This window comes from Heliangelus exortis, chromosome 1 (genome assembly GCF_036169615.1).
Source record: "Heliangelus exortis chromosome 1, bHelExo1.hap1, whole genome shotgun sequence".
In the NCBI taxonomy this organism is placed as follows: domain Eukaryota; kingdom Metazoa; phylum Chordata; class Aves; order Apodiformes; family Trochilidae; genus Heliangelus; species Heliangelus exortis.
In genome coordinates this window covers 114358851-114382281 of record NC_092422.1, presented here as the reverse complement: position 1 = coordinate 114382281, position 23431 = coordinate 114358851, and the positions used below count along the sequence as shown (strand labels likewise).

The 23431-nt window shown below is 48.4% G+C and overlaps 1 protein-coding gene across 2 annotated transcripts in view; it reads left to right on the top strand.

Annotated features, from left to right (window-relative positions):
* LSAMP (limbic system associated membrane protein) overlaps window positions 1–23042 on the top strand; it is a 316978-nt gene extending 293936 nt beyond the window's left edge. For both annotated transcript variants that reach the window (XM_071760036.1, XM_071760047.1), the window contains one exon: window positions 15525–23042. In XM_071760036.1, the coding sequence (XP_071616137.1) occupies window positions 15525–15622 (98 nt within the window). In that variant the 3' untranslated portion in view covers window positions 15623–23042. The remainder of the gene's footprint in view (window positions 1–15524) is intronic.
* The last annotated feature ends 389 nt before the right edge of the window (window positions 23043–23431 follow it).

Here is a 23431-nt window from a genome sequence, read left to right as displayed (position 1 = left end):
ATGCTGGGTGTTACACCAGCTCGCTTTAACTACTCTGCCTTTTTCAAATCAAGCTTTGCTTTTGGCAACTTATTCAGGCTTAGGATGTAGTCACAATTGCCTATTTAAAAGGCAAATCCACAAATACAATTAAAGAAAAGTACCTACCAAAAGAAAAAAAAAAAAAAGGAGGGGGATAGAAATCAAGCTACCATTACAATTAAATCCTAGGGAGTGATTTGTAAATAACATTCAAGGTGCTGAGAAAAGGAGTAAAGTACGCCATTGGGAACATAGTGTGGAAAAATAAATCTAATTAAACACCATTATTGTATGTATTGCAAATGAAACTTGTGCTTGGATATGAAATTAAAGTTGCTAAGGCTTTTTGGAATGTAAGGTTTTGAGAAGTTTTCCAATTCGGCGTGTTCTTTTTTAAGCAGAATTGTCAATGACAAATATGTTTGTCTGATGGAAAACTCTTTTCTTTTAACGAATTTTTTTCATATGTATCCTTAAATTGCATGGGGAGACAGTGTTAATTTTTTTCATAGCTAGTCCTGTTTACAGCTGGTTTTGACTTAGTAGCCCATTAAGCTAAATGATAAAGCAAAAAGTGCAAGTGAGCAAGGCCAGGATTTCCATACCAAATACCCCTCCTAATCAAGCTGCCAAAGCCATTCTGCACAGCTTTAGTCAACCTCTTAACACACTTCCCCCTGTCTTTGAAGCTGTTATATTTTTTCCTTTTAATGCTCCCCAGTCTTCTGAGATCATTTTGAAGGATATCCTGCTGTGACATCACTTCTGTGAGGGGTCTTCAGGAGTTTGTGTTACCAAGTTCTGGGATATCTCCAGTGGCCCAGGATGTACAAAGAGGATTTTACAGAGTAGAAAAGTAGAGTTTAAATACTCTGGACTGCATTTGTTTTCTGAAAGCCCCTACCAGCTTCTCCAGTGAGGGCATTCAGCACAGATCTTGGCACTTACCTCAACATTTGCTTTTACTTTGCTGTTCACCTTGAAGAAACATTGGGCATGAAGTTTTCTTCCCAGACCTTTTTTCTCCCTATGAGCTGATGTTCTGAGATGCTCAGTTTTCAAATAAGCCTCTCCTCAATGACCAGAATCACAGCCTCCTCCCTCTTTCTCCTTCAATTTCCATTTCTCTTAAGCCTCAGTAACACTTCCCTGCCCAGTGGGGTTTTGAGCATTAATTTAAAAGGAAGGTGTTTTGAGATGAAGAGCACTGTAGGCATTGCTATCATTAGCAAGCTGCTGTGAAAACATCTTGCTTTCAGGCAGACTGGAGGCTCAGAAGGAAACCATTCAACTTAACATCATGGGACTGGGGTTTGATGAGGCAGTTTCCATTATAGAGTTTGATGAGGCTGGTGGTGCCCAGCTCATTCAGCTCTCAATGCAATTGTCCCTGGTAAATTTTCCAGGCCTCCTGATACTGCAGCTAGGCACTCAAAATGCCCTGAAATGTCTTCTGGGATGATGCCACATCATCGCATCTTCCTGTCTGCATTGAAACATCACATTATAATGGGATGACACAAGACCTGGCTGTCACAAAGAAGGCCTTACTGCATCATCAGGTTGTTTTTCAAAAGAAATTTCTTCTGGAAAAGGAGAGTTTTCTCATTTCACACCACACCTGCCAATGGCAGGGCAAGTGAGATCATTATTGAACATCAAAGGGGCCTATCACAATTATGGTGCTTGCTCTTGCTCCATCTCTGTTCTCCATCATGTCTTGCTCTTAGCCCTTTGAACATAGAGTCCCTCCCTCCTGATAGCATACAGTGTCCATATCAGAAAGCCTTAGCTAGACTGGTGGGCTTCAAAATCTGCAAATATTCTTCAGAGATTTGTAATGAGGATTTAACACAGATTAACCAGGGGTTTTCTCAGCACTGTTAGCTTGATGGCCCTGGAAGCTCTGCAAGGGAGATGCCCTGTGTTCTGGAGAGCAGCACATCCAGAACTATCCACAGGGCATCAAGCATGGGGCCTGAGCAGACAAAGTCCAGTCATGGCCTTTAACAGGGTGGCAAAAGATTTATAGCAATAGTGTGTTAGTAACTCAAGGAGGGGGAGGGAAAAGGAGAGAGAAGCTTTGTCTTTCTGCTAAAAGGCTCACTGATCGGAGAATGACCCTGTCTGACTGTAGATTGTAGCTAGTCTCCATTTAGCTGTAGCCCGTGTAGCCTGTACTGTCACTAATGCCTTCATCAGGTGGGTGGGAGATGGGAGGGGAAGTGAGAAAAGAGATGTGCATTTGGGTCTGATGACCAAAGTGGGAAACAGAGAGCATCTTTCTTTCTAATACCCTCTCGGTCCTCTTCCCTCTCTGTGGGGATTCTAGCTGTGGAGAAGAGAGCTCATCTTTTGTCAGTGGTCATCTCTACCCATCCCTGCTCCCCTTTTGCTTTGTTTTGGGCATGGCCCTGTCAGTCTGCTGAGCAGCCAGCTTTCGTGTCAGTGGGATCTGCTTTGGCAAAAGGATGAACAGTTGAATATTTCAAAACTAAGGGGCAATAGATCTGAGAGTACTGACTGTAAAGGGTTAACACATTATGAGGGTTTGCTGACTAGGAAGTGGTGTTTGAGTGGTCCACAGAAACCAGCCCTCCCAGTACCCCTAAAGAACCCCTCTGTCTGCAGCCCTTTTCCTTGAGGCCAGTGGTACTTTCTCAGCTGGGCTCCAAGAAGGGGTCAGTGAAAACCCAAGCCTTTGCAGCCTTTGCAACAAAATAGTTGGAAGAGTTGGGGAACCTGCAGGATAAGCAGCCCAAAATAGCCACTCTTGTAGCATCATGATCATAACATAGAAACGGTCAGCAGAGAAAAAATAACAGCCTTAGGAACCAAGTGCAGAGGGTGTGTTTGGAGCCTTGATCATGTCTGGTATTTCCATAAATTTTCAGGCATTCAGGGACCGTGGTTCCTTGTCATGCCTCAGTCGCGTGTGACTGACTACTTGGAGCATCCCTAAAAGCTGTCAGAGCCTTGGGCAGCAGCACCTCATAAAGCCCATGACCCTGGGCAGGAAAGCACTCTCCTTGCTACCTACTGGTGGTATCCAGACAGATTTCCCAAAGAGTTCATTCTTCATTTGGTGAGTGCAGAAGGGGGTGGCTCAGCAGGGTGGATGGTCAAGCAGGCCAAGCTTCTCTTGCTGTTTGGGGTCAATGTCTGTCTCTGCCAGTTCTGCAGGCACTGAAGGCTTGGAATGCATTGGGTGGCAAGCCTGCAGGGGCTCCAGGCCAAGAGAACAGGAAGGACAAGACAGGGTGAAGGCAGATGGCCACCTTCATATTAATTGTTACTTGGGATTTCATAGGTACCAGGCACAGGGTGGCACTGCATCTTATTTTGACCATGTGGTTAAAAGTGAATAGAATCAGTCAGAGAAGATGATGGTGTCTTCCAAAAGGGCTAGTAGGTATATAGCTAGAAACAGTATCTTTGGGAAAAGAGAAATGCCAAGAATTATTTCTACTACAGCTGCTGGCTTTGCTTGATGGTTTTTTCTGGATGGCAACAGACACTTTCTGTTTGCTAAAACTGCTTAAAAAAGAAAACAAAGCAACGAAAAAACAAATCCAGGCTACTTCTTCCCCCCCAAAAAGCAAGAAAAAAAATAGCTCTCTTAAAGAAAAAAGAGACACACAAGGGGAAAGAGAGAGAAATGGTTTTATTGCTTGATCTTTTTCTGTACTTTTTGTTCGCTAATTTTAATTTAGATTGATTTATTCCAAAATGAGTCCTGGGCTGCATATATTTGCATAACCCTCTCCAGTAGCAATGAAGTGGAGAATCCAGCAAGTGAGGAAGAACAGCAGCAGAGGGTAGGAACTGAGACTGGAAGTCCCAGAAAGATATTCCTCTGAGCTGGGTCCTTGCACTGGGATAAGGAAAGCATTCAAGGTCTGTGTAGTCACAGGAGTGGCTTTGCATGCATGCAGAACAAACCTGTGAAAGAGGTCAGGGGACAGCAGTCAGGTGGGAAAGTGGAGGCTGGGTGAAACCAATGGGAGAGGAAAGAAACAACTGCACTGCAGAGATTATAAACACACCCGTGGAAGAGCAACTGCTGTGGAAAATCAGTTGTCCAGTAAGGACACTGATAGTGTCAGCAGTGTAGCGTGGGCAGATTACGCTGCAGAGCAGAGCTCAGGCAGGCTATAACCCTCCTGAGACAGATATCCCCAGCCCAGAGGATACTCGTAGTCTGATAACATCTGTATGTTAGGTGAGTTTCCGAAGCCGTCAGCTGAACACCTTCCTCCTGAAGGCAACTTATACCCACTGCACAGCAAATGTACATAAATCCTTGCTCTCTCGCTCTCCGCTTCCCATGTTGAGGTGCCAGACAGGATGATTGGGACTGAAGTGGGGAGGTCAGGGAGGAGGAGGATGAACAACCACTATTGTCTTGCTGACACACACAAAAAAACTCCTCTCACCCTGGGGACTAAATGACCAAAGAGTAATCCCTACCTTCGTCTTCCTCCTCCTCTCCCATTTCAAGTGTAAACCAATCAAGAATTTGCCTAACATATTGGTCTCCCCTCTGGTTATTGTCCCAAGTGAACAGTCTCTCCATTCACTAACCCATGACGGTAAGTTGGTTTGGGAAGCAGAAGGTTTATCTTCCCAGCTCAGGCACTGCACCAGGCCTGCTCATGAACTGGTTGCCATTCAGTGTCTGCTTTGCTGTTGATAAAGCACATTACACATGGCTGGGCTCGCATGATTAATACAGCTGTCTGAGCGCTCTCTCTAAAAACAAAAACAACCGGGAGAAGGGAGGTGTGGGATTTGGGAGAGAGGGGGGGTGCGCAGGGAAAAAGGCAGTGCTTCCAAAGAAGTCAGGCTTGCAGAAAAAGCATAGTGCTTCTGGCAAGCCTTCCCTCTTGTGGGTGAGCAGGTCTGTCAGCAGAGCTCCCCTGTGAAAGGGGAAGGCCTAATGGCAGGATGAACAAAGGAGAAATGTGCTTGGTCCTTCCCCACCATCGCCTGCATGTCCCTCTGCAGTGTGGGGAAGGTGGGAATGGACAGGAGCAAGGAGTCAGGCTGTGGAAAAGGGTATGCTATAACCAGAGCAGCTTCAGTGAGGCCTGGCTGTGTAACACTGATGGATGAGCACACTCCTGAGCCAGGAGTGTGGATATGCACAGTACCCACACAAACCCCAGCTTGGAGGCACATCCCACAGTCACTGAGCAATTTCCAGGCACCCTGGAATATCTGAAGGATGAACCAAAGAGGCTGCAGGCATCTTTTCCATTGCCTGAACTCATCCAGCTGAAGGCCATCTCAGCTGCCTCTGTAAGCTGCAGTAACTTTTCCCTTTTTAATTACTGGTCTGGGAATGGGCTGTGGGACCCACTATGGCTTTCTGTTCCTGCTTTCCTCCTGCCCTTGGCCAAGCATAAAAGCCATGCAAGCACTCATAGGGTGTTAAGGTGACCAGGAGTCTCACTTGGGAATTGCACACACATACACACACCTCTACTTGGGTGAAAACTACTCCATGTAGTATTTGCTTAGGCCACACACTTCAGAGACAGACACCATCAAGTGGGCCCAGCTTGACTCCCATGAAATCTCTAATTCACTGAGATGCTGAGAGAAGAGCACATGATACAGATCCCATACATCTCACTGTTCACAAGCAGCCCTTGATGAAGGATCACTGAAACCTCCTGCTAGCTTATTCCACTCCTGGGCAAGGAAGGATGGGGACAAGGGTTGTTATCCACTAAGCTCACTGCAAGAGAAGTCTCTGAGTGCAGTGGTATCCCTTAAGAAGACCCCAAGGACAGGTGGGGGAGGCACCATGGCTTAGGTACTAGAGGAAGAAGACAGGAAGGGCAGAGGCAGTGGTACAACTGGATTTCAGTACCAGAGCAACCTCCAACATGCTGGTCACACTCCACCCCCCATTTAGTTCTTTTTCTGTTCCAGTCTCCTTTCTAGTCACCCCTCAGTGTGTCCCTCCCTCTTCATTTCTGCTCACAGCCACACAAATCTTTCTCATGCCAAATATCCAGCAAAGCTTGTGGAAAACCATAGCAGGGAGGAAGTGGGTAAACAGACAGAAATAAAGCTGATGCAAATATTAATTTTTCAAGAGGTTCCAGAGCCTCCAATTAGCAAACTGCTTCCTAGGGCTGTATGTGCTCTGGGTGAGGGGGGCTATGCTGTTTATTCCCTACTGAGACACCGGACTGCATGCTGGCATCACCTTTGTCTGCTGTGCTATACACGTGCACACAGAGGTGAGCAGGGAAAGGATTGCTGTATGCTAGGAAGAAAAAGTTCAGATGTTGCCTGTGGTGGAGGCTGAAAAATCCCGTTCTGTGTATTTTTTTGATGTTTTGCTTGTAGGATGAGAGTCTTCGCTGAATTATTTGAAGACAAAGCAGTTTTAAGTAACTGATTCTGCATCAGTAGTTTGCCAAGTGTTGTTTGTTTTGTTTTTTGCCTTTTGTTGCTTTTTTAAAAATCTGCAGCTGCTGTGGAAATGGAATATAACAATTTTTCAGCTGTTAAAAAACTTTGGAACTATTTGATATCTACAGGACAGATCTGGTGATGAAAGATTTGTGTAACCTTGCAACATAGGTGGTCTTCTAGCCACCACCAGCCTCCCTGGCCAGGGTAACAGTTCAATTCTAAAGTATGATTACTGCAGACCACTTCCCAGATAAATGGTGTATGCAGCTAGCTCTTGAACACCACCACCTTCTCAGTAAGATACTGAGAAATACAATTTCAGGGATATTCTTTCGACCTCAGGGAAGAATGGGTGCACTGCATTAAAGAATGGATTTTTCACTAAGACATGAGGTATGATAGATGAATACTTAGTACACCGTGAATGAGCTCCACAACACAGGGAAGAACTGTTCAGTGCTAAAAAAGCACGAGCAAATTCTGAAATACATTAAACCATGTGCTAAGATTGATAGGCACTAGAGACATTTCCTTAATCTTGTTGGAGAGTTGCTGGAGGGCATCCTCCCAAGTTTACACAGTGGTACTTCCACCTCTAGAAAACCCAGACTGTTGCCACAGTCAAGTCTTAATTACAGGAGCATAACTGGTAGTGAGAATGGGTAATGAACAATATAGTTTCAACATTAAGAACAGGGAATAAAAAAAATCATGTCTTCTTCTTAAAGAGGAAGGAGGTGACGACGCAGGAAAGTAGTAAGAAAAAAGCCCCCATGAACCCTAGTAAGTAGAAGCTGCTAATCCCTAAAGCCTCAGAGTAGAGTGCAAAGCCCTGGAAGAAAGAAATTAATAACTTTCAAAGTATGACCTTGAAAATGGAATTAACAGTATTCCTTCCTTTTAAGCCTTCATGACAATAAAGATTTCATCTTCTGAAGCTGTGGCAAGAGAGTCAACAGACTAGAAAAATTACTTCCTGTAGAAGAGCTGGCAAGTGTAAAACCTAAGACCCTTCCAGGCCCCAGGGGGTGAGATGACAGAGACCTTGCCCTTGCACCTTCTCCTTTAGAGGTTTTTCTTTCTCATTCTTATCACAGACAAGTCCCCCTAGTCCCATGCCCCCTCCTGGCCTCACTTTCATCTAGAAACTCAAGGGGACTCATTGTCCTCTTACACCAGGTTTTACCTTGCATTCTTTGACAGGATCCCATGGGCAGATTCCCCAAAGCACAAAAGGAGCCTATAGCTCTCTGATGCCCTTTGAAACTTCTCTATGGGCTCTCCCCAGGAGATATATCAAGCCCTGAAGTCTTGTAAGTAAGAGGAAAAACTGGCAGCCGTTGTCCCTCCCTTTTCCTGTCACCGGTTTGGTTTACTTGGATGATGAGACCCAGGACCCAAAAGAAGATTCTAAACTGGCAAATATGGGTGTGAAATGTGTAGATGGGTGGTTGATTTTCTTTTTCTTCTGGATATCAACCAGAGATGCATCTGCTCTCTGCCTGCATCTCAAATGACCCCTTATTAAAGGGTCTGTGTTGGGCACCTTGAAAAGCATAGGTTCAGTTTCTGCTGGTGATGAGCACAGTGGTCACATAATTTAGAGAAGTGCAGCAGGGATGACGTGAGGATTTGCTTGCAGGTCTGACCTGGTTTGCCAGTTCACCAAGGGGTGGCATGGCAAGGGGTGGCACAGCCTCCATCCCTGTCGCTTTCAGGCCACTTCAGGAGCTTTGCAAAATCAAACTGGAGGGAGTGAGGGGAGAGAAGGGGGAGTATCTGTGTGGAGGAAGCAGCACAGGCTAGAAACTTTACCAGCACTCCCCGCAAGCCCTGCTTCTTGCCGGTGTAGTGGCTACATGTCTCGGGTTTGATGGGGATGACCAAGCAGCAGGTCAGGTCTGCTCCCCGGAGCAATTTCACCGAGGATACCAGAGTAGTTGTTGAGAAGAGATTCAGACGGGCATGGATCCGAATTGGTGCCACAGAACCAGAACTGTGTTGGACTGCCTGAGGCAGGAGCAGCTCAGGGCATGCAGAGCCGTCACCCTTTCCCTCGCCTGGAGCAGAACCCCAAGGTTTTCCCGCAGGTGTGCGCAGCCCCTGACCCCGAGTGCCACGGCCCGCCCCTGATACTCCCAGCCCGCGGTGGAGGTGTGGGCCTCCCAGTGCTCTCAGTCTGTGGTTGTTTTGAGGTGGTTTGGTGGGGTTTTTTTGGTGGCTTTCGGCTGCCACCTTGCGGGGAAGCGGCGATTTCGTGGCGGCGGCGGCTCCCCCGACCCGTCCTGTCCTGGCCCCGCAGCTCCTCTCGCAGGAGGCGGGAGGGCCCTGCAGCGAGGCCCCGGCCCTGCGGAGGGGCGGCCATGGGGGGAGAGCCGGGAGGGGTTGTGTGTGCCAGCCGCAGGGTCTGTGCTCGACCCCCGGGGCGAGGGCCAGGCTGGCAGCCCTGTACGCCCCTGCACGTCCCGCACCTCCTTCACACCTATTTGCTGGTGTTTGAGCCTAAACAGCTGTGTAGGAATTCCCAGTTTTCTTTCTCTTCGAGTTCTTTCCGGAGCTGGTACTGACTCCTTGCCCTTGCGTTTCTGGTACTAGCTCCTGCTTCCCATAAACACCGTCATTCCCCTGGGTCTCTGCCACCATCCCTGCTTCCCTATGGCCTGATGTGAGTTTAATTTCCTCCCTTCATCTCCCCTTCGCCCAGGATCTGTTCTTGTTCCTGCATAATCACATCAGCTCTTACATTTCCCTGTCATCACACTTGTCCGACACCTCCTCCTTTTGCCATCTTCGGTATCCTGAGGCATGCATGTCCATATTGACATTTCAATTGAATTTTTGTCTCCAGTATTGTTTCCTGTGCTGTAGCCCTGTGCTGGTACAAGTGCAAAGCTTGTATCTCCTCAGTCCATATCCCTCATCACAGCCACCTTTTCCTATGCCTCTGACCTGATATAATCTTCCTTTTGTATATATCACCTCCTCGCAGCCCCCAACCCCAAATGGGCACTTAAGGCTTTGAGGGGCCAATGGCAGCCATGAGGCAGGGCTACCAAGGAACCTGCTGATCTCAGTGACTGTTGTCTCCAAGACTGTGCATTCAAATAGCACTATAAATTCAAGGTTTGTAGGCAGAGAGGAAAAGGGCTTTTTTATTCATCCCACAGAAGTCAGACCTCAGAATTCTGCTCCCCACTCAGTGATTTCTGCATCTAGCCTCCTCTCTGGAGGCTGAGTCTGTGCCAAGGAAGAGGTACTGCTGGAGCCTCAGTTGCACAGCCTTGGGGGGCACCATATCAGGTCCTCTCACAACTACATTTTGTTCTCTTCAGCCACCTGTGTAGCATCCCCTGAAGACTCAGTGACATCTGTGCCCGAGGTTTGGTAGAGAGACTTGCAGCTCTGCAATTCAGGACTTGAGCATTCAGTGGCCACCAATCTCTTGACGCTGGGTAGCCTCTTTCTTAACAGTTTCCTTGACAAAAACCTTACCTCTTTCTTTCCTAGTGAGATCTGAATACACTGCAGCTAATTCTTTCCACTCTGAGCAGTTTCCTTAGCCTGTCTCTCCAGTAGTCAGAAGGGGACACTGCAGAGCAAGGAGTCACTGACTTTTAATCTAGCTGGTTCAGGTAGCAATTAGTAATAGGCAACGTGCCAGGCTTCTGTTAATGCCAAGGTCCTGAAGTCACAGGAGAACATAACACCCAAATTTAGTACTACTGCAGGCAGCTGACTGCTACTGTACTTCTTAAAAGTTGAGGGAGATTGCTGCTATGGAAGTCTTCAGGCAGTCCAAAAGTTGCTGTACCAGTTCATGGAAGAAAAAAAAATGGATCTGTCAAGGAGTGCAGCTTCTGCTTTCTCAGAAGAAAACTGAAAGCTAGGCAAGACCCTTGGACTGACCCAGTAGAGCTGGTCTTTTCTTGTGGTGTGCTTGTCTTGTAGTCAGGGTAGTTTTGATAAGGGGGAAAGGAAAGCTCTTGACTTTGCAGTTTTGCCATGGTTGGCTGTGATCACTCCTCACTCTACCATCTCACCCAAGCCCTACCATCCTTCTTGCCTTGTCTTCCCATACACCCTTCACAGGAATAGGAAAAGGTCATGAGTCACCACATAGCCACACCCACACAACCCCACCCCACCCCCCAAAACCCTAAACATTACAGCTATACCATGCAAACTAGCATACATACCCATGTCCCCTATGGTGAAACCCAGGTTAGCTGAGCTTCCAGCCCTCCAGGGAGGAGCAAGCATGGCAAGCCCAGCTATGCTGTGCCAATTGTATGGGGGCCTAAAACCTGTGAGGGGACAAAGCACTGACCCCCTGAGGTGGTCCCAAGGAAGTCATCTAAGATGTGTGAAGTCTATGGGGACACCCTCCCCAAGAGTGTTGAAGCAAAATAGTTTTGTGTACCTATTTACCTTTTTCTGAAAAAGGAAATCTCTGTACTGCTGCAGGGCTCTGAGCTAAAGCATCAGAGCAGAAAAGTGCTCAGGTACGAAAAATGTTCTTTGTACGATTAAAATGAACATTTTTTTTTTCTCCTCAAGCTTTGCTTTCAGACGCAGCAGAAGTATTTTGGCTGCTGCTTTTCCATTTAAAAAGAATAAAATCAGCCCATGGGATTGTTCCACCTGCCCTGTTGTTGCCTGTGAAGTGCTAAGCAAACAGGGCCTTGTACTGGGAAAGGTCAGGCAGCCTTGGCAGCAGCAGGTGCCCCTGGCTCTGCACATGAGACTGCTATAGCTCTGGCAGCACACTGCACTCAAGAGCAGGCAGAAATGCTTCTGCTTCGTGCTGTGTGGAAGGGTTTGCCTGCCGGGGAGTGAGGCACCAGGTGAAATTGCTGAAGTCCCACACTACATGGCCTCGCAACCCCTTCTACATCCTTGCGTGAAAGTGGGGAGATGTTATCACAGTAATGTCAGCAAAAAGCCCCTTGGAGCCTCTGTGTTGTGAGGCTGGTGCACAGGGCTGTTAGATGCAGGAGCAGAAAGGTCATGGTGGCACAGTTCTGGCTTTCCCTGGGTTAAATTGAAGGACACAGCTAGGGTTACCCTGCCTTGGGGAGGGGAGTGGGAGAAGGACTGCACATGTTTCCCTTCAGCCCTGAACCACGGCTCTCTCAGTCTTGTCCAAGGGTGCCTTCTGCATGGGGGCACCCGTGCAGAGCATGCAGGCTGAATGCATGGGCACAGTCAAACCCTCAGGAACATGGGGCACGGTGTCCTGTGAGGCTGTTGCAGCATGGCTAGGAACCCTGGCAGGGTCCAACCTGCATCTGCAGCGGGTATCGAAATGTCTCCTATTTGGAGCAAGGAAGAGAAGTGCAGCTGTTTTGCCCTTGCCAATTTTCAGTCTGTTCCTTCTTGATTTGATTAATGTGATCTGACTCGGTCAGCCGTTTGGGGTCTGGGGTCCCTTAAGGGTTTATTCGCCAAATGCTGCCAGGTATTCATATTAACTCATCATCATCAGAAACCCAATTTCCTTCCCTGGCTGCGGTGGAAGAAACCTTCCCCTCCCCAGCCCCCCCTTTCAAAGCCATTGCGTGGTCACGAACTTCGCAGCGCTGCCAAATTGCAGGGGAATGATTATCCGGGGAGATTAGCTTGCAGAGCGAATTCCTAGGGCACAGGCTGAAGGTGACAAAAGTGGGAGCCAGCAGGAAAAGCGCCAAAGGGCCCCCGCTGAAAGAGGTCGTCGCTTTTTAGCTCTTTTAGCACAGGGAGAGCGCGGGGTTCGCTTGGGCCGGGAGTGGCTGAGCTCCGAGTCCGGGGGCAGGAGAAGTCAGCCGGGAGTAGCTCAGAAGAGTGCGGCTGGGACGCAGAGGGAGTTTGGCTCGGGGTCTGGCTTGGTACCCCCGGGTCCCTCCGGGACCGGGCGGCTCCGGTATGAGAAGGGGTGGAGAGGAAGGCGGTGCAGGGGGTGGCGGCCGCCACCAGGAGGCGCCGGAGACCGCGGCGTCGAGCGCTGCTGCTGTAGGGGGGCGAATGGGGCGGTGGGGTGAGGGGTGATTCAGTCGTAGGGTCACAGGATGGTTTGGGTTGACAGGGGCCATAAAGACCACCTAGTTCCAACCCCCCTGCATGGGCAGGGACACCTGCCAATAGGCCAGGTTGCTCAAAGCCCCATCGAACCTGGCCTTGAGCACTTCCAGGGAGGGGGGCAGCTGCTACTTCCCTGAGCAGCCTGTGCCAGTGTCGCACCACCCTCACACTAAAGAATTTATTTCTAATGTCTAACCTATATCTACCCTCTTTCATCTTATAAAGTTCGTGCATGTGTGTGTGTCGGGGTGCAGATGTGCATGCCCATGTGTGCATGTAGATGTAGGGCTGATGCACCTCTCCTGTGAAAATAGGCTGAGACAGTTGGGGTTGTTCAGCCTGGAGAAGGCTCCAGGATGACCTTATAGCAGCCTTCCAGTACCTGAAAGGGCTACAGGAAAGTTGTGGAAGGAGTTTTCACAAGGATAGCGATAGGACAAGGGAAGGCAATGGCTTTAAACTGAAAGAGGGTAGATTTAGGCCAATCTCACCGCCTCACTGGCATGTTGCAGGGAGCTTAGCAGGGAAACCTGAAATGTGAAACACCATATTTCAGCTGTGGAGATGGAAGTCTTGGCTTGTCAGGTATTCTCAAGCTTTCACACACAAACTCAGGCAGAGCAGGAGCTGGTGTGACCCTCTCCTGAGTCCTACATCACACCACGCCTTTTGTGTCCTCCCTTATACCCAAGTGTTGCAGCAGGTTGTCTCTACCATACCATACCTCTGTCTCCCCCATCAAGCACACAAAAGTGGAGCCATACCCTTAGACCTGTTAAGGCAGCAGTACCCAGCCAAGGCCAAACATCCCCCTGCCTCTGCTGTGCTTGGTGTGCATTGCATGCCTCCATAGGTGTATGTGCCTTTGCTCTAGTTGCATGTTCACACTAGAAGAGTGGCAAGATGGTTGTTGCCATGTATGTATATGTTACATACATGTCCTTGTAGGCATTAGACAAATACTGGTTTAGCCAAATAGTAAAAATGTGATGGATGAAACCTTTTTGTAGGTAACACAGTGTGTTCTTTATTATATATTGGGACAGAGGAATCATGTTGTGGGACTTCTTCACTGCCAGTATAGGATGCAGGTATTCCCAAACAGCCTTCCCACAATTACTTTGCCACAAAAAATGCTTTCTCTGAAACACAGATCAGGTAGGAATAGTAGCTGAACTTAAAATTGTTTCTGAGCTCTAAGGGGGAAATTAATTCCTGTCACCAAACAAGGAGTGAAAAAACAGTGTCGTAGGCTTTGTGTGACAAGCCACAAAAGACAATCAGGGACTAACTGAAAAAAAGAAGCCAAAGATGGAATATAAATTTTCCACACAATTTAGCATATATTTGATAATGAAAGAATAGAATTGGGTCACAAAGAGACGATCTAGTAAGTAATGGGCTACATTAGGAAGAAATCACACAAATGAAAGCATTACAGAATTTCAGGGGCTCTGGGGACATCCTTCTTGGATTTGCTGCCTTTTAGTCACTAGCTAGAGTTTAATAGTGACTGTGCTGCTGAGCAAGCCTCTGGTACCTGTTCTCCACCCAGCAGAAAGGGGCTTTTTTTTACCAGGTAAACTCTGCAGGAAGTGAAAGGGACAGAGGCCCTTTGGTCCCATGGCACTTTGGTCCCATGAGGCTCTCCTGAACAGAGCCTGTTTGTTTGTTTGTTTGTTGGGTCCCCCGTGCCACCAGAAATAGTTCTCCTTGGTAGCAAGCATGTCATGTTTCTTCCACAGCAGGACCAGTCCCAGTGTATAGACTCATTTCCATCTCTACATTTCAATATCTTGCCACAACATCCTTTTTGTGTAAAACACCGTATATTACACACATTTTTATATACATGTATATAAATGTGTATGTATGTGCGTATATGTCCATGTATACACGCATATACACATCTGAATACATATCCATGTACCTATACATATATGTGTACATGCACATGCATACATACATATACATTTCCATATATTCATATATATTCATACATGTACATGCACACCATGAGCGTGCATTTACAAAACTGTAGCCACGCACACCTCCATGCCTCACTACAAAGAAAAGGCTGCCAAGGCTTGGTATTGCAGGGTGAATTTAAAACAGCATCACTGCCTTTAAAGCCACCCGGAAAAGGGGACCTGTAAATGAGAGGATGAATGAGAAGATGTCAGGAGTGTCAGCACTTAATATTCCTGGAGCGAGGCTGCGTTATTTGTTGCTGCGGCAGAATGTCCCTCCCTGCCCCCCCCCTGAAACAGGGACCCCGTGCGTGCAAATTCCTTTCCCACCCTTTGGAAAAATCAACCTCCCTGGCACGCCCTGCACCCCCACCCCATAGGTGTCCTGCCACAGGGCCATAAATACGACAGCCCACGGCCCGATTAAGAAATAAATAATTGCAGCGCAGCCCCTGGGAGGGTAGGCGGCCGCTGGCTGGGCCCATGTTTTATTGATCGGACCACTGTGATGAATCAGCCCCTGCAGAGATGGTGTCTGGCTGCAGACAGGCACTAACTACTGCACAGAATTCCAAGGAGGACCACCATCCCAGGGCCACAGCCAGGAAGGTGTGGAGTGGGGCTGGTGCTTGGGAGTGGCACCGTGTGATGGTGTGAGCCGTGGCTGGCCAGGCGGCCAGCAGCTCCCAGCTGGAGGGACAGAAAGGGATGGGATGGGATGGGATGGGATGGGATGGGATGGGATGGGATGGGATGGGGTCAGGGGCTGGGGCTGGGGCTGGGGCTGGGGCTGAGCCTTCCCACATGCTCCAGGCCCTATTTCTCAAGCCTGCTTGAGGGTGTTGCTTTGGGAGACCCACGTGCTATCGGAGCATTGGGTGGGAGAGGTGGATGCTGAGGAGCTGGTGGGCAGCTGGGCATGGATGGAGGCTCAGCTAGGCAGGAGCAGCCCAGGGGCAAAGCACCATGTTCCTGTGTGACCCATCTTTTGCCCAGCCCTGTGTAATCTTTGTCCTCTTTTCTCTCCCTTCTCGCACCCTGCAGGACCCGGCACAGGGAGAGTAGACAACGGCTCCATGAGTTTGGCCGTCCCACTGTGGCTGCTGGCAGCGTCCCTGCTCTGCCTACTCAGCAAATGTTAATACAAATCAGAATTAAAAATAATAATAATAATAATAATAATTAAAAAAAAAACCCAACACAACGACAACAACAACAACAACACACAAAACAAAACGCGTTATACAGGAGACAGAGCGAAGAGAGGGGAGAGAGAAGAAAGAGGAGGGGGGGAGAGAGAGAGAGAGAGAGAGACAGAGAGAGGACTGTTTCTTTCACAGATTTTGTGTGTTCAGGAGCAAAGAAGGGGGAGAGGAAAAATTACAGCCAAGAATACTCAGCAACATTTAATCTGAAACCTGACAAGCCGGCTGTCAAGTCACCGACTGTCTAGGAGGCAACACAAATCGAGGGAGAGAATGGGGCACCAGCAAGGATCGCGTTGCCGGAGGATGCTGCAATGTCAACAACCCAACAAAACTTGCAAAGCCAATCAAACAGAAGATCCTCTTTTCTTTTCTCTCCTCCTGCCTCTTTTCCATACTCCCTCACTTTCCTTCCCTCCTCCTCTTTTTTCTGTGGAAAGAGGTCTTTGCTTCAGTGTCTGTAGCCACTTACCTTTTTGGATGCCCTGGGTCATTTTTGTGAGCCAATGCTCAGTCAGTTCATGCTTTTGAAAACAAACAAACAAAAAAAAAGTAAAAGAAAAAAAAAAAAAGCCACAAACCAGAGCAAGTCACCTGAAGCTCTCAGCATACTGGTGTCCTGTGAAGAACCCCTTCCTCTCTTCACTTCACCCTGCTCTCCTGTGAACCCAGCCCTTACTAAACTCTTTCTTCCCCTGTTCCCTTCTTCATGCAACATCATGCTCACTGGCCTGAACTAAAGTTGTATCAGCTCTACTGAAAACATATTTTTCTTTTTGTTAATCCTCTTCCTCTCCCCCCTCAATCTGACCAGGTGTCTTTCTCCTGTGTATGCCTGTGTGTGTGCGTGCATGCGTGTACATGTGGCTCTTGCTCCGTCTTCTCTCTCTTTCTCTCTTTCTCTTGCTCTCTCTAAGCATGCAAAAGGAACAGTCCATGTGTACATATGCTCATCCTGCTGTAGATAATGTCCTGCCTTGTAAGTGTAAGACAAGATGCTGAGAGATCACTCAGGCAGAGAAGAGGGGTGAGGAGAGAGGGGCAGCTGCAACACAGGTTTCCATTTTGTCCTCTCTCTAGTGTCCTCACTGGCTTTTTGACTCATGGCTACCATGCTTGCATGAGTCAGTCTGCACCCTTGTTCAGCCTTTTTTTCTCTCCCACCTTGCAACCTCTCTGGCTCTCAGCCTTCAAGTACCAGCATAGCAGTCCCTGCTATGCATGAGTGCTTGCACATGTGCATGGGGGTGTGCACACATGTGCATTTGTCCAAATAAGCAGAAGAAACCGTGACTCCAGCACTATGGAGTGCAGGGTGTGACCACCCACTCCTGAAGAGGGGAGGCTGAGCTGCTGGGATGTTAGTGATGAGACCTTGGACATCACGGGGCAGCCATTCCTGTAGATACAGCGTGTGTGTAGGAACAATGCCTCAACATGAAAACCACGATCTGGTCATTCCTAACCATTTTGGTAGTCATGCAAAAATAGAGCCAATACCTTCTTTTTGTTGTTGTTCTTACTGTCCTCCCTATTATAAAAGGCAACATATGCTATATAAAGATGAGAGCGTGTGTGTGCACGCATGCGTGTATGTGTTTTGTACACCACCTCTACTACAAAGCTCACTTTGCAATTCCACGTTTGAAACTCATAGGATCAGAAAATGTCCAGAACCTGCAAATCTAAGAAGAAAAACAAATGTCAGAGCCAAAATACTGGGCTTATAAAGGCGCTTAAGGTGGTGTAGCAAAGAAGTAGGCAACACAATTCCCTTTTCTCTTTTCTCATCTGAAGAGTGCTGATCTTGCTGAAAAGGGCTATTGCTTGCCATCACACTTCTTATGGCAAAATTACATGTGGAGTTGCCAGCAGGAGATGTTCCAATGGCTTCTGACTGAGGAGAAGGAGAGAACAGGCTGTGAGAAACAGGGTTAAGAAAATGCTGGGTGGTGGCTGGAAATTGCCATGCCAGCAACAGGTCTGCAAGCAGTGGGAGAAGCCAAGCTGTACGTTGCAGTGGCTGCAGTGCATGTGTGCAGGCAGGGCCAGTGGGGAGAAGAATTCTGGGTGTCCTGGCCAGTCATGAGCCCTAGCATCCACAGCAGCAAAGGTGATAAACCAGGGGGTTTTATCAGGTAGCCACATGTGGGGTTTTTTTGTTTGTTTTGGGAGAGGGGGATGTGCAGTGAGGCACTTCAGTCATCTGACAGAAGTTGAGTGACCATCCCACAAGAGTCGTGTTCAGCAGGTGCTTGGCACCACTGAGCTTTTTAGCACCAGCAAGCTGATTTTTTTCATCTTTGCCCTCTGAACAGGCACAGTAGCCACACTCTTGGCAGCCATGCTCGCATGCTCTGGGAGACAAGGGGGAAACAGCTGGGGTTGGCAACTTTGCAGCACGCAGGAGGGGACACCCAACGGGTGGTCTCCTGCCAGGAAGGAAAATGGGAATTGCTGTCTGTGAGCCTGTTCCCATCTTTACATGGCTGGAGCACCCTCGCCAAGGCCCTTTCCCTGCAGCTCAGCACAGCTTTCACCGTGCACTGCGGCACTGCTGGTGCCTGCTTCCTCTCTGCTGAGCTCAGCTGTTTCTCAGGCAGCAGCAGCAGGAAAAGGCAATTAAGCAGGCAGGCAAAGGCTCCTCACAGGCAGTCAGAATGAGCGAGGAAAATATTAAGTCAGACTCCAGAGGCTGAAGTCTGTGTGATGGCAGACTTGCTGTAGATCTGCTGTGGATTTGGATAGTGGTAAATTATGCTCCTCCAGGCCCCAAAGCCGTACCTGGGAATGTTGGTGCCTTGATGGAAGAGGGGAGAGCTAGGCACCTGGGACTTGAAATCCACCCAAAGTATCAAGCAAGGGACATCTACCCCCTTCAGAGATAGGGTGATCATTGATGGGGCTCGTGCATCTCCTTTGGAGACTGGTGTGCTGTGGCCCAGGAAAAAAAATGCCTTGTATCCTTCAGAGCATTCAGACACCTCATCCTCATGCCTACCTCTTGGGAGTGTAGTGCCATTCAGTGTCTTAGTAACAACTCCAGATTTCATGCTGCAACAGGGCTCCTGAACCCAAAGCTGTACACCCTCCTGCACACTGGCACAAGGGAAAACCACCACATTGCTGCCATTTCTCATTCTTGGTGCTGCACCTATGCCTGGTTTTACTGTCACAGGCTTATTAGTAGAGAGTGGGCAGCCTGCAGTCACTTGCTGTCACAGGTTGTTCCTAAGGGCTGGGTCAAGCCCACCGTTTCCTTTAGGTTGAGGCCTCTCTTTGATGTCTCCCTGGTTGCTCTGGTAAGGTCTGTCCTGCGTGTTGTCCTCTGCAGTGGGGCCACTCCTAGGTGCTAGGCTCACAGACATCAGAGCCATATGGTGTGGTGGTGGCCACAAATCCTGGCACCTTTGTCTTGCATCTTTCTTGGTGTGAAGGAGTTTGGGGAGGATATTTTTTGATATGTCATGACCCGGAGGCTTATGGTTAAAGGGAAATACATTATGGAAAGCAGGACACACATATTTTGAAGCCATCTGCCAATTACCTAGAGGAAACAGCCACAACCCTGGTGCTATGATCTGGTCTTGCCTTCAAGACCGGGGCAGATCCTGTGCCTCTGCACGTGGCAATGAAACAGGGATAAAGCCAGTTATTAGCAGACCTGAGAAAAGCTTCACATCCTGGAGTATTTCTGTTGTCTGCAGCAGTTCTGGGATCCCTACTCCTGGCAATGTCTGTTTCTGTCAGGGCTGGGAGTAAGCTGGAGCTTGATTTAGTCTGAGAAGCTCATCCTGTGAGCTGCTGAGTGTGTCACAGGGTGCTGTGGACAAGCCCCTGCTTCTCCTGAGCAGGGATTGCTCAAAGCATCTCTTGAGAGGAGAGCCCAGATCAACAGAGAGAACCCAGACAAGGTCAAATGCTTTTTCCCCATTCTCTTTCTCTTCTCCTTTCTCTTTGACAGAGATGTTGCAAAGGGTTTCCTCATGTCTCAGGCCCTTTTCTCTGAAGCTGTTTCTCCTCCTTACCTTCATGTTCATGTTGCTGTCTTCCCCGTCCCCTCCCAAAAAAGCTGCACTCTTGCTTCCTGCTGCCTCTCAGCTGGTTGGGGACTGGGACAGGTGGGAGTTTGGAATGGGACACCAGTTCCTTGAGCTTGTCAGTGTAATTGTGTTTGGTTGATGGAGATTTAACATTTAGTGTTATAAAAAGAAATGAACAAAATGGAAAAAAAAAAAGAAAAGAAAAAAAAAAAAAGGAAAAAAAAATTGTATTTCTTCTATTGGTTTGTAAATATTACAAGAGTTACATGAGATGTCTGGTAATGTCCAAGCAGAGGAACAAAGACTTAGATTTAATATATGGCCCCATACTTGGTAGCAGATTTCTAACCCTTTTCAGATGACCAAGAGGAGGGGTGAAGGCAAGTCTTTCTGAAAGGAACTGGACAGGGGAAGAGCAGCCACCCTGAGCCACATGACCTCCATGCATGACTGTAGCATGTTGCCTGGAGCGTGTGTCTGGTCAGATGGAAAAGGAAGCAGATGCCTGTCTCTGAATGGCTGGGAAGGGCGACGTGGGACACTCCAGCCAACACCTCTGTCTTGGCAGCTGTGTTCATTCTTGTTTGTTTGCTGCTCTGCAGCTCGAGGGTATGTTGCTCAGTGATGCACCCCCCTCCTACCCCTCCTTCCTGCTTTCTTCACCAGTGAAGTTGTGTCTCCCCATGCTAGCACCAAGTGCATGTTAACGTGCCATTCATGAAGATTTCATTGGTGACATGCATTGTGTTGAGAGTTAGTCTTTGTCTGCACACCTTTCTCATGCCACTGACTGTTCACCACTTGGGCAGATCTCTCGTGTACTGCTGCTTGCCTGACTTTTTGGTCAAGATATATCCAAGCCCCAGCAGTTCTTCTTAGCTCCAGGTGCAACCAGATCATGCGCCCAAGCCACTGGTCTGAGCAACCCCATTCTGAAAGTCCAAGCTTACAGCATGGATAAAGTCACCTTCAACGCCTGCATGGTCTCCAGGCTGAGTGCAAGCTGCACATCTGAAAGAAATTTGGGGAAGCAGCAACAAGTCCTGGTGATTCTGGAGCATTTGGGAAAGAGGATCTGGGAAGTCAGAGGAGTCCTTCACAGCCCTGCCACCAGGTGATGTTTCAGCTCAGCATTTGTGCGGTGCTTTACACCTTCACCCCTCCCTGATGAGGGCACAGGGAATTGGCTCTTCTCCTATCCCCCTTCACACCTCCACCTCCTCTCCTGCACACTGACCCGCAGCCCAAATCATCATGGTGCTTGATATGATGTAGCAGCTGACACCAAGGATGGCTAAGCAAGACAGCCCTACACAGGACATATTAGGGGGTGTGAGCAGTTCTCTCTCTCTCTTTATTCTGATGGTGCACAATCTTACTGCTTCTCTTACTTGAGTACACAAAACTTCTTGAGTTAGGCATGCCAGGAGCAAACTGTACCATGGAAAGAGCAGAACCTCAGACAAGGAAGTGGAGAAACTGGATGGTAATTTCCAAGATGTGATGCCAATGGAAAAGAGTAGGGATGAGTGATCTTCATCATCCATGCACAGAATTCCCAGGTTCACCAGTGAGGAGACCATGGCCTCCCAACGCTAGTCTTAGAGTGGCTTCATTTCCAGTGGGATGCCCAGAAGATTATTTTTCTTAACTGCATGTCTCCTGCTGACTAAAAGCTGTGTTGCACCATTAAAACCTTTCTCTTTTCCTTCTTGTAACTTGCTAGAATGATGTTCAGGCAGCTCCTACAGCTCCCTTCCCCCCAAGATTTTGCTTGATGGTTGGTTCCCATTAGGGCAATATGTAGTGTTTGCTTGTTGAATCAGTCACCATAACAGGAAAGGAGAAGTCAGCTTGGTGAGGATATGTTGGTATGGTCCTCTGTATCTCTGTGGCTTGGGGTGATGTGTCTGAGGCAGAGAGACCAGCCAAGACAGGGTTTGGGAAAAGAGAAGCAGCTCTCCTGATTAGCCCAGACAGGTAGCAAGCAATGGGTTCCTTCACTTGTTGCAGGCTCAGGTTAGCTGGTGCCACAGCAACTCAGCCTCCCTGCAAGCTTTGTAGACATTTCTGGGCAGAGGAGGGGGAAGGGGCAGTGCAGGTCAGGAGGACACAACTGCAGCACGGGTCAGAGGGCAGCATGCTCAGCAGGGCTCCTTGGGCAGCACTGCTGGGGAAGGAGTAGAGATCCCATGAAGAAGTGCCATTCCCAGGTAGGGCAGGACCTTCCTTCCTGGCCTGTGCTCCCAGGGCATCAGGCACTCACCTCCTGGCTTCCTGGGCCATGCACACTATGCTGTGATGGGCCTCAGTGGGTGTGAGACTGGAGTGATTCCAGCTGTGCCCTAGGAACAGATGTGTGGATAACATATGGGCCATGGATGGAGACAAGGACCAAGACCAGCTAGGAGCCAGCTAGTGAGCAGGGCATCTCCCAAGTGGGTCTGTCCTCTGAAATTACGACACTTGCTCCCCATTTTGGCCACGCACAAGCACCCCCCCCCTGTGACCTCCAGCACACACATGCTACAGTAGTCTTCATGGCTACCATACAGGTGCTCTCCTTTCCCTCACCCTCCATCACACACGCAGCCAGACACATGCTCCTTCACTTGCTGCCAACGATGGCTCTGTCTGCCCACACAGCCACGTGGTGACCACCCGAGGAAAGCAGGAGAGAGTGTGTGAGGGAGCACACGTGTGTGCCAGGAAGGGGAGGAAGGGGCCAAGAGCAGGACCCTGCCTCTACAGTGCCACTGTCACCTCCCAGAATCTTTCAACTTTCCCAGCTGGAGCCAAGTTTCATCCTCTAGACCTTGAGAATGAAGGCCAGTCCCTTCTTCTTGCTACACGGTGGGGTGGTTAGAACTCTCCTCATTAACAGTGTTATATACATATAAATATATATATATATCTATATCTTTATATATATTTTTCCCCAGCACTGTAGACATGAGCTGAACTTCTCTTTAAGGAAACGAGAAAAATGGCCATTTTATTTTTTGCCATTGGTTTGGTTTTGGAACTAGCTCTGTGAAACAAAATTATAAAAGCGCAAGCGTGTGTGTAAAAGAGCCAATCAACAACAAAAAAAAAAAAAAACAAAAAACACAACCCAACCCAAGAAATGAATGAGCAAAACTCAGTGATGGATAAGAAAAAAAAAAAGAAGCTTTTTATTTTTTCTTTTCTCAATGTATTTAACTTCTGTTATCTCGTTTCTGTTTCTTTACATGTATGAATGCTCTGCTCTTCTGTGATCTTAAAAAAATACAAAAAAATACAAAAATTAAATAAACGTGAAAAGGAAGTAATATTTCTTCATTTCCCCTCCCTTCCTTGCGTACCCTGGCTTGGCTTCTCTCTGATCTTGCCTAGTGATGCCTTCCCAATCCACACGGGGAAACCATGGGCCAAGCTGCCCCTTCCCTCACCTTCCTTGGCAGGTGGAAGTGGGAGGGGGCTGAGGGTGGTGGGTGACCCCTGGAAGTGGGGTCCCTGGGGTACAGTGCCTGGGGGTGAAGGGAGGATGCTGGCTGTACAGAGGTGTGAGTTGGGGCTGCCAGAAGGAGAAGGGGAATGCAGAGGCTACCTGCAGCTGGGTGGCATGGGCGAAACTGCAGTGCCTAGCCCTGAATCCAGAGCTTGCCTGCAGCTCTTATAAATAATCAGGGTGGTTTTTTTCAAATTAAATAGCATAATT